The sequence below is a fragment of the Tachyglossus aculeatus genome, chromosome X1 (assembly GCF_015852505.1).
Source record: "Tachyglossus aculeatus isolate mTacAcu1 chromosome X1, mTacAcu1.pri, whole genome shotgun sequence".
NCBI lineage: Eukaryota > Metazoa > Chordata > Mammalia > Monotremata > Tachyglossidae > Tachyglossus > Tachyglossus aculeatus.
This window is the reverse complement of record NC_052101.1, coordinates 53,068,293-53,083,599: the sequence shown is the minus strand read 5'-3', so window position 1 is coordinate 53,083,599 and position 15,307 is coordinate 53,068,293. Positions and strand designations below refer to the sequence as shown.

Sequence of the window (15,307 nt, the reverse complement as noted above, 5' to 3'; positions counted from 1 at the left end):
ACAGAGAGGATGGTGACTAAAGTGATGGGGAGGACAGGGTTTGGGTGGGAAGAGTTTGGTTTTGAACAATGTTTAGTTTTAGGTGTCAACAGGACACCCAATTGAAAATGTCCTGAAGGCTGGAGGAAGCACGAGACTGCAGAGAAGGAGAGAGATATGGGTTGGAGATGTAGATTTCGGAATCATCCATATAGAGATGGTAGTTTTTTTTTCTTTTTTTAATGGTATTTGTTATGCGCTTATTATGTGCAAAGCACTGTTCTAAGCGCCGCGGGGGATACAAGGTGATCAGGTTGTCCCACGTGGGGCTCACAGTCTTAATCCCCATTTTACAGATGGAGTAACTGAGGCACAAAGAAGTTAAATGGCTTGCCTAAGGTCACACAGCTGACAAGTGGTGGAGCCGGGATTCGAACCCACAACCTTTGACTCCCAAGCCTGTGCTCTTACCACTGAGCCACACTGCTTCTCCATGGGAGAAGTAGTTGAAGAAGTAGTTGAAGCCACGGGAGAAAATTAGTTCTCCAAATGAGCGGATGTAGATGGAGAATGGAAGGGGACCCAGAACTCAGTTTCGAGGGACTCTCATAGTTGGAGGGTAGGAGGCAGACGGGGAGACCGTGTAAGAGATTGAAAAATAGCATCCAGAAAGATAGGAGAGGACAGTGTTAATGAAGCCATGACATGAAAATCTGTTGGAAATGTGGAGGTGGGACCAGGAGGTCAGTAGGTGATGGCAACTCGAAGAAGACAGAGTGGGTGGCCGAGGTACTTGTTGTGGGATCTGGATGTTGTGCAGATGAGAGGTGGTGTAAAAGCAGCATTAGGAGTGTGAGAAGGCAAAGGCCATCCCTACCCCAGCCCCACCCCCTCGGGAGAGTGTGACAGGGCATCATGAAGGGTTGGCCGAGCTGAGCCAGGTATCCTTGGTAATAATAATGATGGTATTTGTTAAGTGCTTACTATGTGCCAAGCACTGTTCTAAGCACTGGGGTAGATACGAGGTAATCAGGTTGTCCCACATGGGGTTCACAGTCTTAATCCTCATTTTACAGATGAGGTAGCTGAGGCCCAGAGAAGTTAAGTGGTTTGCCTAAGGTCACACAGCAGACAAGTGGCGGAGCCGGGATTAGAATCCACCTCTGACTCCCAAGCCCATGGTCTTTCCACTAAGCCATGCTGCTTCTCTAATCCTCATCCTCTTGATGAGGAGGAGGAGTGATGGGCCAGGAAAAGGTGTAGGATGGAGGGATGTTTGCTCACTAGGGCACAGGGGTTTCAGAAGCCCCAGGTATGTGGAGCCAAAGGGTGGGGAGCAGGTGGGGTTGGGTATCGGTAGGGAGGACGGGAGGCTTGGGACATCAGTGAGAGAAAACTGGGTGTGGTAGTTGGGAGTAGGTGGTCATGACAGGTTGCGGTGTGCGTTCACACGTTGGGGAATTAGGTCAGCAGCCTCAGTCGGTAGAATTGGCAGCAGGAGAAACTGGCCATTTCCCAACTGCTCCAAACTGGGAGCTGACAGACTGGAAATTCCTCCTCAGTGAGCTGGCATGGATATTGAAGAAAGGCCTGAGGGCAAGAGTTGGATTTGAGGTAGTGTCTAATGTTGTTCCAAAGGATCCTTGGTGAAGAAGTGATGTAACCAAGTGGTTCTTGGGCTTGGGCCTCCCGGAGCTTTTGGGTGTGGGGGCACAGCTCCCTCCCGTGGCGGTCATAGAAACCAAATTTGGAGTGTCATGGTGTGTGATGGCGGAAAGGATCCCCTAGACATATGCCTTTCTGCCCTAAAGTCCCACAGAGCAGAAGCGGGGGCGGGATGGGGGGAGGGGGGCACGAATTCTGCCTCTTGCCATAGACTCGGCCCTCCAAAGCAGGACCTCTCTAACCCAGCCTGTGGGTTCTGTGGGCTCGAGAGACCCCCGCTGCCTTTTCCAAAGTGTCGCTTTGTATTTTTCCAGGACCGCCCAGAAGGAAGACCGTGCTCCGATGCAAGAAGAGTACAGGGAGTATAAGAAAATTAAGGCCAAGCTCAGGCTCCTTGAAGTTCTCATCAGCAAGCAAGATTCTTACAAGTCGATCTAAATGCTGCTTCACCAACACCCAAAAAAGCCCATCGGCTTCCCAGACGTTTTGTGCGTGCGTGTGTGTGTGCGTGTGTGTGTGTGTGTGTATGTGTGAGAGTGCGTGTGAGTGCGTGTGTGTGTTTGCGAGCGTGAGCGTATGTGTGTGTTGGGAGGGGTGTGCAGGTTTGAGAGAGAGAGAGAGATTTTGCCTGGGGTTGATTTCGTGTATGTTTACCTGGTGCTTGAGTTCCTTTTGTCCTGCACTATCCAAAGCCTCGGCTCTGTACACTTGGTCTTGGGGCCGCCACTGGTTCTAATCCAAGGGCAAAGCAGGCTCACTCTCGGGACCAGGTCAGATGCCCCAAGTCAGTGGAGACCATGCTCTCGTTCTCCCTTCACCTGCCTCCCCCTCTAGCAGACATGCCGCTCCCTTCTGTGTATCATATTACTGTTCCATCCCATTTGCAAAAAGACTAGAACTTTATCCTTTCATCTGTTGAGGACTTCGGAAATTTACAAGCTTTGTATTACCAACATTTTGGCATTGTTGAAGAATACTTAAGATCTAGATCTTCATGCCGTGTCAAACTCCCCCGGTTGCCTTTTCTTACTACCAGAACAACAGGCAGAGTGAGAGAAAAGCCAACAGAAATGAAGCCGTGGAGTGAACTGGGTTCTGTGGCCTGTCGAAAAACCGAACTGAAATTCCTCTTCCAGCCCGGCTAGGGAACAGCGTTCGGCCCACGTCCTGCCGGTGAAGTAAGTCTGATATCCTTCCCCAGAAGCGATGGGTCCTCAAACCCACAGAATGCTCAGCTATTCAGCGGCCACAGCTCCTGGGGGCAGGTGGCTTTCAGGCAGACTGGCGAGTGACTGTGCTTAGCACGACAAGAAACCCACCTCCACGCTCCCGGAAAATTTGGAAAACTGAATCGGCATCTCACCTACCTGCCTCCGGACTTCTGTTACTGGTGTTCCTCCTTCTCGGTCAGTGTTTCATGCCCGAGTGGTGACCGGTTGGTCTAAATTGGATCTCTTGCATCTCTTCCCTCCAGAAGGTATGCAGAGACTTGCTAATAACTTCAGTGTAGGGGAGAGTGGATGGCGCCCGGGCCAGGCTGGTTCTACCGGGCCCCGGCCGGCTTTGGTCCACCACAGAATTCTCCCGTTCCCGACGCGACTGTCGGAACAAGGGCTAATATCACTGCAGCTTCGGAGTCCCTCGGTGCCCGGTGTTGGGGGCAGTGGGGGGTCTCCAAATCCCGCCCACCGCATCCCAGAGAACAGAGAGAGCAGTGGTCCGGCCTGGGGGTTTCTCGCAGATCCTCTCCTTGGTCACACCCAGCCCCCGGTGGACCAGCGCTTCCCCGCCGCTGTTTGGGCGGCGGTCCCCTCCGTGCTCAACAATCGTCTCATCCACCTGTGCTGGGCCGCCCAGCAGTCGTTAATGGCGGGCTGCGGTCAGGCAAAACCAGTCCCAAGTGTTGATTCGTTCATGCGCTCGTTGGCGCTTTCTGCAGTGCTAAGCCAGCTGTGGGCCCTCCCACAGGGCTTTCTGACAAGCTCCGGTCGGCACTGCTTGCTGCAGGAAAGACCCCAAAAGGACTTCTCCACCCCCGCCATGGCCGGCACAAGGAGTGAGAGCACAGTCCTTCTCACACTCACGGGACTGTTCCGTAAGCACATGGAATGTGTTCAAAGTGAGTAGGATTTCTAGTGCTTTGAATTGTGTGTGCGTGCGTGTGTTTGCGTGCGTGCGTATGTATGTAAACCCTCTTCTTTTTTCTTATTGGGTTTTTGTTGTGTTCTGTTGTTGCTTTTGGTTTTTTTCAATGTGACGGTGGGCATGTGGTTTGCAAATTTGAAGAGAAGCCCTCGAATTTGCCATGTTTTGATGGTTTCCTTTTTTCTTCCGCAAGATGATCCGTAGCATACCTAGAGAAGTGAGCTTGGAAACTAACCCGAGACCGTTTAACCCTTTCATCTGGCCCTGGGGTGCCGTCGCTGTGCTTGTCAGTCAGGTTTCTGTCAGGCCATGGACATGGGTCTCTCCCTGCATCGACACCAGTGTGCACTCTATGTCGTTGGACCTGAATGCATGTGTTCTAGGTATGCCACAGGCCGGATGTCAGTATGCACTAGTTAAATGTTTGAAATAATATATTCCTCCTTTTTAATGTGTAGATGGATCTGATTCCCCTATTTTTCTAAGTGAGCGAGCCACCTGGTTTCCCGTGGGAGCTAACAGCCACTCCCTGGCGTGTGTATTCTTTGGCTGTGGCTCTTGCTGCTGCCACGAAGAATAGTGAAGCCTGCCTGGCAACTGGTTATGCTGTTAGTGTTATGGGTGTCCTTGTTGACCAGTAGTTGGTAGAATTAGGCATTTGGGGATGTCACAGAATTTCACCTGGATTCAAGTAGAAACTATATAGAAATAGCTCTCTGTCTCCATATGTCGACATGATAGAGATATGTGCATCCACCGGCTAGAATTGCATTGTTTTGTCTGCCACTTCACTGTATAGAGTTTTGTAATAAAAGTTCCTTAATCCTTATTGTCCTGTGTTTCCTGTTTACACATCAGGGGAGAGGGACTGCAGAAAGCTGTAGTGGGAGCCCCTCTCTGCCACTCTGTCCTGGCAGAGTGCCCCTCTCGTGGCCCCTGATGATGGTGGTGTCTAAGTGCTATGAGCCAAGCACTGTACTAAACACTAGGTGCAAGACAACCAAGAGAGAACAGGTATTCCCATTTTGCAGATAAGGGAAGCGAGGGTACTTCTAAGAGAAGTTAAATGACTCTCCCAAGGTCATACAGCCTGGTTCGTGGCCAAGCCAGGATGAAAACTTCTATGTCCTCTGACTCCACAGGCTCGTGCTCTTTCCAGGAGGCCACGCTGCTTCCCCTGCCCAATCATGGGGACACAGGGGGCCCCCGCTGGGACAGAGTGGACTGAGAGGCTCTGACCACTGCTGGGCACAGGGGTTGGGGAGGCATCATGGAATCCCAGGGAGAGGCAGCTGCAAGGGTGTCCCGAGAGAGACTGTGGAAAGGCTCATCGGGCTAAGGGAAGGACAGCCGGGGAGGAGTTTCCTCATGGGGGTTTTGGAGGATTAAAGAACCTTGGGGAACAGATTGGTTTCAGATCACAGAAGTGCCCTGAGTGGGCAATTTGAAGCTCCTTGTAAGAACGTCAGCAAATGGGCTCAGGGCCAGGAGATGACAGCAGTCTGGTCAACTCCCATTTCACTGCCTTGTTCACATTTCTCTCAACGTTGACCCCTTGCTCACACTCCCCTCTTCCTGGATCCCCTCCCCGCTTCACCTGTCGGACTACCACTCTCACCATTGTCCAAGCCCTTCTGAAATCAACTAATGCAGGAGGCTTTTCCCCCAGTTAATCTCTCCTCTCCCCAGCTTCCGTTACCCCCAACTCCCCACTGCTGCTGGCTGTTAAGCATCACCTTCCCAAGCACCTGTATCTGTATCTTCCCTGCCCAGCTCTTGAGCATCAATCAATCAATGAATGGTCTTGGTTGAGTGCTTACCGTGTGCAGATCACACTGTACTAAGCACTTGGAAAAGTACACGTATCCCCTTTTCATTCCTATCTGTAATTTTAGAGTCTCCCTCACTAGCTTGTAAGCTCTTTAGGAGGCAGGAGTCATGTCTGCTGATTCTCTTGGGCAGTCCCAAGTGCTTAGTACAGTACTTGCTGCATACAGGTGCTCAATAAGCACTGGTTGATTGGTAGCAGCTCTAATTCCAGGGGTGCCCGAGCGGTAGTCAGGCCCTCTGGGGAATTGTGGGTCAGCCTGCAGGACTGCCCTCAAAGTCACCCGGTCCTCAGGCAAAGTGGCTTGGAGACCAGTGGCTTTCCTCCCTCTTGAATTCACATATCTCCTGGAGAGGATAGACCCAACCAGTAGCTGTCTCTGCCCCGCCCTATCCTTCCTTCCCCCCTCCCTTTTGGAGCTCCAGGATGCCTCTTCCCGGCTAGGTCCTCCACCTTCCTCTCCAGGAGGGTCGGGCCTCTTGAGCCCAAGTCACCTGCATCCCACCACCCTGGATCGCTCCCTCTGAGGGCCTCAAGCTTGCCCCCCGCCCCCCCCCCCCCATCAGTCAGTGGCTGGTGATCCACACCCAGTGGGGGCGCAGAGCTGCCCCCCCAAAAAAAAACTGGGCGATTAAAGCAGCAACAAGAGTGATGATCAACTTTGGTCATTTTACTAGACCAAAACCCCAGGGGCCCTACTGGCTTTGAAGCGTCAGATCACAGGTCGGGCTCTGATGGGATTCCTGGTTTAGAAGGATTTCTGAAGTTTAAATCAGTGGTGGTCCACGTCCATTCTGGACCTCAGGCTTTTCTCTCGTGCCTGGGAGCAGGAGGAAATGTTTGTGAAGCACTTTATTCAGGGAACTTCTTTGGGAAGCCTTGACTTTGTAGGGCCCCCAACAAGGGGGTGGTTTCAGTGGTGGTGGCAGACCACCACCACGGGTCATCTGGCTGCTTTCTTTGGCTTGAGGCGAGGGGGCTGCTTCCATCTTCCTGTGAAGTCTGCAGGGCCTGGAGTTGCTCAGTGGGAAGTCTGGCCCCTACCCTGGAAGCTGGGGCGGGAGCAGTAGGTGTCCCACTGGCCTGGCACCGAGGTCTGCCTGCAGGCATGGCGGGGAAGAGAGGGACTTACGGCACCCACCCTGATGCCGGACCCAAGGGAAGTACAGTCGGGGGGTGGGGCTGGCTGTATCCATCCTCCCCCTTGCTCACTTTCTCCCCTGGGTTCCTGGACCACTGTCCTCCCACCCTGAAGGACGCCCTGCTCACTGACACCACCCCCACCATTTCTGCCAGAAGACAGCAGAGAGTTCCGTTCCGCTCACTGGCATAGTTCCTCGTGTCCTGTCGGCTGGGTTATGCGCGAGGGATGGATTTGATGTCGGTCTGACGAGCAGTTTGCAGCATCGGAGGGAGGCCCTGGCCCATAGTTGGAGAGAGTTCCAATTTGCTTGAACAGTTGGGCCGACCAGAAATGAATGGTTTCTCTGTGGTCTCATTCCACTGCTACTGAAAGCCAAAAAATTTCCTGAGGGCAGGAACCGATCAGCTGGAAAGGCCCCTTTACCTTAGCAAGACCAGCCACAGGAGTCGGAATTACAGTTGCCTTGGAGCCCAGTTACCAGAGAAAATGGAGTCTGCCGTGGTGGGCATCCAGCCCCCGCCGCTACCTCCCCTCCTGCCCCCAGCTTCCTCCATCCTTCCAGGACCCCCGCAGCCTCAGCTCGTTGGAAATTTGGTCTTATACCTAGCTGGCATCTTTCCCGCTTTAATTTCTCTGGTTCTTGACAGAACCCCTATTAAGCCCGGGGATGTGTCTAGAGCATCTAGCTGGGGCCAAGCAGAGCCAGGGTAAAGTAGGAAGCAGGCAGCATGCTCTGGTCACTGACGTGGTCAGCTGTGTGACCATGGCACACGAGGGCTCTGCCATGGCTCTGCCATGTCCCCCTCTACCCACGAGCCAAAATGAAATGGGTCTGGATGCCCAAGTCTTTACCATTTGGGACCGTTTCCTTGTGCTCATGGGATGAGCGGTGAAAGGAGCAAAGCCTTTCGGGACACCCTTGGAAGTACGGGCCAACCGAGTCCAGAGAGATTCCTAGCACCCTCTCAGACCCCCAGCCTCAGGGAAAAGACGTGGGGCTGCCATCCTCGGGACGTACCTCACTCACGTCTTTGTGGCTGCCTCATTAGTGGCAGAGATCTTCTTCATCACGTGGTTCAGCTTGGAACTGAGGTAGTGTAATTGCTTCTCCAGCTCGGTCATGTATAAAAAGAGCCTGGAATGTGGTCAGATGTTGAAGTGAGAAGGCTGAAGCCCAACACTGCCCCCAATTCCATGCTCTCCTCCTTTCTGTTGGGGCTCCTCTGGACAGACGGAGCGGCTGTCTGGTGGAGTCAGGGGAAGTGCACGTGCTTCAGCTCTCCTATCCCCAGCATGCATGGGGGTGGGTGTGTATGTGTGTGTGTGCATGCTCTCAGGCTCTCCTCTCCCCAGCCCCCCTCGTCCTGCTAATAATAATAATGATGATGGCATTTGTTAAGCGCTTACTATGTGCAAAGCACTGTTCTAAGCGCTGGAGGGATACAAGGTGATCAGGTTGTCCCACATGGGGTTCACAGTTTTAATCCCCATTTTACAGATGAGGTAACTGAGGCCCAGAGAAGTTAAGTGACTTGCCCAAAGTCACACAGCTGACAGTGGGCAGAGCCAGGATTTGAACCCATGACCTCTGACTCCAAAGCCCGTGCTCTTTCCACTGATTAATGATAATAATAATAAATATTATGATACTTGTTAAGCACTTACTATGTGCCAAGCACTGTTCTAAGCACTGGGGTAGATACAAGGTAATCAGGTTGTCCCACCTAGGGCTCACAGTCTTAATCCCAGCAGCGTGGCTCAGTGGAAAGAGCGCAGGCTTGGGAGTCAGAGGTCATGGGTCCAAATCCCGGCTCTGCTGCTTGTCGGCTGTGTGACTTTGGGCAAGTCATTTATAACTTCTCTGTGCCTCAGTTACCTCATCTGTAAAATGAGGATTAAGATTGTGAGCTCCGCATGGAACAACCTGGTCCCCAGTGCTTAGAACAGTGCTTTGCACATAGTAAACGCTTAACAAATACCAAAATTATTATTATTATGAGGTAACTGAGGCGCAGAGAAATTAAGTGGCTTGCCCGAGGTCACAGAGCAGACAAGTGGCAGAGCCGGAATTAGAACCCACGTCCTTTGACTCCCAAGCCGCCAACTGCTGATCCAGAAATCAGGTAAAGCCACTCCGTCCCCTGGGGGTCTCTCCAATGCCAGAAGTTCTGGACACCTGGAAACTCACAGCTGAACGAACAGGCCCTTGCTCATCTTGTTCCCCTTGTAGAGGGCTGGCAGAGGAGGTGGGGCTGGGGCTGGGGGGGTGGGGGGGCTTGATTCATAGTCACTGACCAGGGGGTCCAGAGTGAGTGGTCCTGTTGGAGGGGTGGGTGCCCTAGAGCTGCTTAGAGATGAAAGCTGCCCTAGGTGTTCGGACCTCCTCCTTTCTTAGAGCCAGCCTCCTTGGGCAGTGAGGGGACAGGCTCTTGGGCCTCTGATAATTCAGTTCCAAAGTGAGGCTAGAAGCATCTGCCCCAATAAACAAAGGAAACAGAGCAGTAGCTTCCATTTAAATAATAAAAGGCATTTGTTAACGCCTTCTCTGTGCTGAACACTGTACCAAGTGCTGGAGTGGATGCAAGTTCATCAGGATGGACAGTTCCCATCCCACATTGGTCCCCAGGGGCTCCTAGTTCTCTGCTTGCAAAAAGGCCTCCTTCCTCCACCATCTTACTGCTGGAATTCTTGCTGGCTGACGGGCTCTGCGTGGTCCAGGAAAGCAGCTGGCTCTTCTAGAGAGTAATACTTCTGCTGAAGCCTGTCTCTCCACTTTTTCATCCGGATCGCGCTCTGAATGCTCTGGTCAAGCAGGAGAGGGAAGGGTAGAGTTCCGCCACCCGGATTAGTGGGCTTCCACAGGGAAGTGCCCCGGCACAAGGAAGCAAACGCTCCTCTCTGCCCAGGTCTACTGACTCTGCCGTACTCTCCCAAGCAGTCAGTACAGTGCTCTGCACCCAGCAAACACTCAAATACCATCGATTGATTGTCTGCCGGCCCGTAGATCAAGCACGGGGGGCTTAGTTACAGCCTTTATTTCCCCAGACTCCTTGGCACCTTAGACTCTGGCTGCCACCACTACTGTTGCTCCTCCCTCCCTCACCAGAGAACCTAGTTTGGCTTGATGCAATCAATCAATCAATCAATTGTATTTATTGAGCGCTTACTGTGTGCAGAGCACTGTACTAAGCGCTTGGGAAGTACAAGTTATGCAAGACAGGCATAGCTGCAAGGGGCGGGGACAAGAAGGCAGTGGGCATTCACCCACCTCAGTTTTTATTTCCCATGGGGCCTGCGCTAAGCCCCGGAGAGAGGGCAAAGAAAGGGCAGAAATGGGCCCTTGCCCTCCAGGGGTTGGCAACCTAAGGGGCAGCAGCTGGAGTCCCAGAAAACAAAGGTATCAGCCCCCATCCTTGAACTGAAAGGGTGATAAAAATGATGCGTGTGGCCACAGTCCCTGCAGAGAACCCAGCCGGGGCACCCCCAACCTTCCACGGGTTGGGAGGTGTGTGGTGCTACCCTGCTTTCTGAACCTGGTCTTGGCCTAAAGCGGCCACCTGGCCCTGCAGTTAAAGGGTGCCTGACTCATGCAGGGAGATGGAGGCTGACTCCAGCAGCCAAGCCCCTGCAGCCCTAGGCCCAGGCCGTAGCTCCTCAGTTACCTAACGGTGACCACTTCACACTTCCGAGCTGGGGACAGCGCCTTCCCTCTGGGCAGAGGTCTAGGGAGCTTCAGGTGGGGTCTCCTGCTCCTCCGTGTGGCTGAGCAGCCCAAGCTTTGGGGAAAGCAGCCCGCAGCCTAATCCTGGACCAGGAGGGGAGACCCAGCCCTTGCCAGATGCCAGGGCCAGCCCTCGATCTGTGTAGGGCCTGGGGAAGAACAAGAGCACCAGTATGGGCATAAGCAGGGGCACTCCTGTCTGGGGCAGGAGTTCCGCTCCTTCAGCTGCTCTCTCTCTTTGCCCTCCGCTGGAATCGAGCCCGGGAGCTGTGCCATTAGGGGGTCCCGGGTGCTGCCCACCCATTCCAGACACCCAGCCCGGAGCGGGCCGCAGCTGGGCTGAGCACTCAACCGGACGGCAGGTCCCAAGCCCCAGGGAGGGATGGGGCAGCGGTATTTCGGGGGGGAGTCATTTTGAAAGCTTTGTCTGAAGCAATGGATTCCAAAGCCTCAGATGTTATTTTAGGAAAATGAAAGTGGGGGGTGGGGGGGTCCTACCTTTTCGTCCATGACTCCTTTTCCAGAGAGTGAAGCCAAATCCTCCATTTCCTTCCTTTTGAGAAAAACAGATGAGTTGGAGGATCGTGCCCCGCAATGAGCCAGTCAGCCCCGGGATGGGAAGAGAGAGGCAGCGGTAGCAGCCGCTACCGACCAACAGATACAGTTCTGAACTGAGGATAAAAATTCTATTTCTTTTCGTTTTGCTGCGACTGTAACAACCTTACCTGTTCAGGACCTGTGAGCGGGATGTAAGAGTTAGCCATCACTGAGTCCAGTGATGATGGTAAACTGCATGCCCACGGCCAGAGGCTTAGGGATAAGAAAACAGATGCAGAGGGCCAGATAAACTCAGAAGTGAGGGTTTACACTCGGGTCAGTGGGGATGAGCGGCTGGCAAGACCCTTCAGCCTTTGTGGTTCCCATGAATCGATCAATGGTATTTGTTGCGTGCTTACAGAGGGCAGAGGCCTGTGCCAAGCCCTTGGCAGAGTACACTACAACAGAGTTGATGGACGTGATCCCTGCCCCCAAGGAACTTCCAGTCTAGTGAAGAGTACTCACCCAATTCTCTCAAACTAGACTAAGAGAGGGAAGACAGAGAAAAATGGGAAAAAGAGTCTTACAAGTCCTTGTCTTGCAATTCGGGACCATAAAGATCATCTATCTTGGTTTTCTTCAGTTTCAGTTTCACCAGCGCTTTGTTGTATCCCTGAACAAAATTGTAAAAAATCAAGGACTAAGGAGCATGAATGGGTCCTGCTGCCTGGGGTCCCATGAGGCCGGGGGCGGGGGCCAGTCTGTGGGAGAGAAGCGGAATCAGAACGTGGCGCCTATCCGATACAACCCCCCAACCCTGCCTCCTCCCAGCTCTGAACTACAAATTATGACCTGACCTGATTGCCTCTACCCCAATCAATCAGTGGTATTTGGTGAATGTTCTCTGTGTGCAGAGCAGTGTACTAAGGCTTGGGAAAGTACAATGGAACAACGTTGGTAGACACAATCCCTGCCCCCAAGGAGCTTACAGTCTTCATGGGGAGATAAGACATTAAACACAATTACAGATAGGGGAAATAGTAGTGTGTAAGTAATGTGGGGCTGGGGGTGAGTATCAGAGTGCTTAAGGAGTACCCAGCCAAGTGCCTAGGCGATGCAGAGGAGAAGGCGGGTAGGAAGATAAGGGCTCAGTCACAGAAGGACTCTTGAGGAGATGTGATTTTAGATGGGTTTTGAAGATGGCGAGAGTGGTGGTCTTTCAGATGTGAAGGGGGAGGGAGTTCCAGGCACAAGAGAGGACATAGGTATGGGGTTGGCGGTGAGCTAGATGAGATTGAGGTTGGCGTTATAGCAGTGAAGTGTGCAGACTGGGCTGTAGAAGGAGATCAGTGAGGTTAGGGAGGGAGTGGAGAGTTGATTTGAGTGCCTTGAAATCTAGGGAATTTATTGAGTGCTTGCTGTGGATTAAGCACTTGGGAGAGTACAATACAACACAGTACAGCAGAGTTGTTAGACATGTTTCCTGCCCACAAGAGGCTGGTAAGTCTAGAGTGGGAGACAGATATTGTTATAAATGGAAATAAATAAATTATGGCTAAATACGTAAGTGCTGTGAGGCTGAGAGTAGGCTAAATATCAAGTGCCTAAAGGGTACAGATCCAAGTGTGAGGGTGATGCAGAAGAGAGAGGGATTTTGGGAAAGAGGGCTTAATCGGGGAAGGAAGGCCCCTTAGAGGACTTTAATAAGGATTTTAATGAGGCTTTGAAGGTGGAGAGAGTGGTGGTCTGACATACTGAGAGGGAGGCAGTTCATGCCAAGTTCCAAGCCATGGGAGTGAATGAGTTCTTCAAGGGAATAGGTATAGATGAAGAATAGAAGGGGACCTAGAACTGAACCTCGAGGAACTCCCATGGTTAGCGGGTGGGAGGCAGAGGAAGAGCCCGCAAAAGAGCCTGAGAATGAGAGGCCAAAGAGGTAGGAGGAGGACCAGAATACATCTTTCTTCCTGCCCCCCTCTCTCTTTCTTCCTGCCCCCCCATCACCTCTCTGTTTCTTCCTGCCCTCCCTCCCCCTCGCTAGATGGTGAGCTCATTGTTGGGTAGGGACCGTCTCTGTATGTTGCTGATTTGTACTTCCCAAGCGCTTAGTACAGTGCTGTGCACACAGTAAGTGCTCAATAAATAAGATTGAATGAATGAATGATTCTTCCTGCCCCCCTCCCCATCTCTGTTTCTTCCTGCCCCCATCCCCTCTCTGTTTCTTCCTGCCCCCCTCCCCTTCTCTAGACTGCAAGCCCGTTGTTGGGTGGGGACCGTCTCTGTATGTTGCTGATTTGTACTTCCGAAGGGCTTAGTACAGTGCTCTGCACACAGTAAGTGCTCAATAAATATGATTGATTGAATGAATGAACGACATTGTCAGCGAAGCCCAGGTTGGATAATGTGAAGCACTTGGGATTCATAAATCAAGCAAGTGACACCTTCCCTGACCACAAGGAGTTTTCACATTAACTGGGGAGACAGACCTAAAAGTATTTACTTAAATAATTGAATGTATAACGGACTAAACATCCATCCATAAGTGCCGAGAACAAATTTAAGGAAGCGCATCAGTGCTAGACATGGCCAATGGGTTCTTATGACTTAGGAAACTAGGAATTAATCAGGGAAGACTTATTTGAGGAGGAGAGCTTTCAGGAGGTCTCTAAATATAGAGAGAGCTGACATCTGTCAGATTTGGGCATAGTAAGCACTTAATAAATGCCATCATTATTATTATTATTATTTGGGGAAGGGAGGGGTTCCATGCTGGGAGAATAGTATGAGCGAGGGGATGAAAAAGGGGAGAGTCAAGAGCGAGACAAGGTAAGAAGTTAGTTTGGTAGGTCACAATGAGAACGGGTGAAGAGAGAGGGTGTATCACAGGCGGGATGAGTTGGTGAAGAGCCTTGAATCCAAATGTATGTTTTTGCTCGATGCAGAGAGAGAAGGGGAACTAAGGGAGAGGGCAGAGGAATGGAGAGATGTGGGCTTCCCAGCAGCACTTCAGGAAGCTTGTTTGGGTAGGCATGGGCAGTCGAGGTTGGAGGGGGCGGAGGCTAGAGGCAGGGAGACCATTGAAGACGCTGAGAAAATACTCTAGCTGTGATTCAACTACGTGGTTTGGGTCCAGAGGAAAAGGTGGATCCAAGAGATGTTGTGTAGGAAGAGCCGACAGGATTTGGAGGAGTCGGCTTCCTTCTTGCTCCCCAGTCAATCAATCGTATTTATTGAGCGCTTACTGTGTGCAGAGCACTGTACTAAGAGCTTGGAAAGTACAATTCGGCAACAGAGACAATCCCTACCCAACAATGGGGTCACAATTTAGAAGGGGGAGACAGACAACAAAACAAAACAAGTAGAAATGTGTCAATAGGCACCAACCGACGTGCCTGAGGGGCTGTTTCACCTTTTTGGGGTTTGCCCAAATAAATGTTTATTTGGGGAAGTACACTGGGGGTGCAGGTGAGGGAAGAATGGAGGGGCTAGGGAAGGTTGAGGATGGGGAAATGGGGGGGTGCAAGTTTATTTTTTTGTGGGGGGAGGTATTAAACGCAGCTCTGGGGCCCTTGAGGAGAATTACTGTCATTGTCCGATGAGGGCCCAAGCCCTTGGGCCGAACCCATTGAGGAATAATAATAATAATAATAATAATAATAATAATAATAATAATAATAATAATGGCATTTGTTAAGCACTTACTATGTGCCAAGCACTGTTCCAAGCACCAGGGGGATACAAGGTAATCAGGTTGTCCCACGTGGGGCTCACAGTCTTCATCCCCATTTTACAGATGAGGGAACTGAGGCATAGAGAAATTATGTGACTTGCCCAAAGTCCCACAGCTCACAAGTGGCGGGGGTGCGATTAGAACCCGCGCCCTCTGACTCCCAAGCCCGGGCTGTTGCCATGGAGCCATGCTGCTTCTCTGTAGCTTACTGACACCCATGCCCATTGCCCTCACCAGTTATTCCAGATGTTTACTTCCCTTCTGTTCCCTGTCCCCTCACCTCCCCCATCTCTTGCCCCAAAGACCTGCCCACCTACTTTATTGAGCAAATTGAAACTATCAGGTGTGACCTCCCTAAAATCTCCCCTTGCTCCTCTCCAGTCCCCACCTCCTCCTGCCCCTTCAACTCCCTCATCTTTCTCCAGCAGTATTTCAAGAGGAGATCTACCTTCTCTCAAAATCCAACTCCTCCACCTGCGCATCTAACCCAATCCCTTCACACCTTATCAAAACAAATGCCCCCTCCATTCTCCCCTCCCTGACCACCATCTGTTGGCT

General features: G+C 51.8%; 2 protein-coding genes across 7 annotated transcripts in view; one reads left to right on the top strand and one right to left on the bottom strand.

Annotated features, from left to right (window-relative positions):
* Positions 1-4,618, top strand: part of FAM13B (family with sequence similarity 13 member B) — a 92,889-nt gene extending 88,271 nt beyond the window's left edge. For all 6 annotated transcript variants that reach the window (XM_038772636.1, XM_038772634.1, XM_038772635.1 and 3 more), the window contains one exon: positions 1,959-4,618. In XM_038772636.1, coding sequence (XP_038628564.1) covers positions 1,959-2,082 — 124 coding nt within the window. In that variant the 3' untranslated portion in view covers positions 2,083-4,618. The remainder of the gene's footprint in view (positions 1-1,958) is intronic.
* A 1,669-nt stretch (positions 4,619-6,287) lies between these two features.
* The window catches only part of PKD2L2 (polycystin 2 like 2, transient receptor potential cation channel), a 32,332-nt gene continuing 23,312 nt past the window's right edge, over positions 6,288-15,307 (bottom strand). Inside the window, exons 11-15 of the mRNA XM_038771696.1 lie at positions 11,607-11,692; positions 10,981-11,035; positions 9,439-9,563; positions 7,780-7,896; positions 6,288-7,123 (exon numbers count right to left, since the gene is read on the bottom strand). Coding sequence (XP_038627624.1) covers positions 7,785-7,896; positions 9,439-9,563; positions 10,981-11,035; positions 11,607-11,692 — 378 coding nt within the window. The 3' untranslated portion in view covers positions 6,288-7,123; positions 7,780-7,784. The remainder of the gene's footprint in view (positions 7,124-7,779; positions 7,897-9,438; positions 9,564-10,980; positions 11,036-11,606; positions 11,693-15,307) is intronic.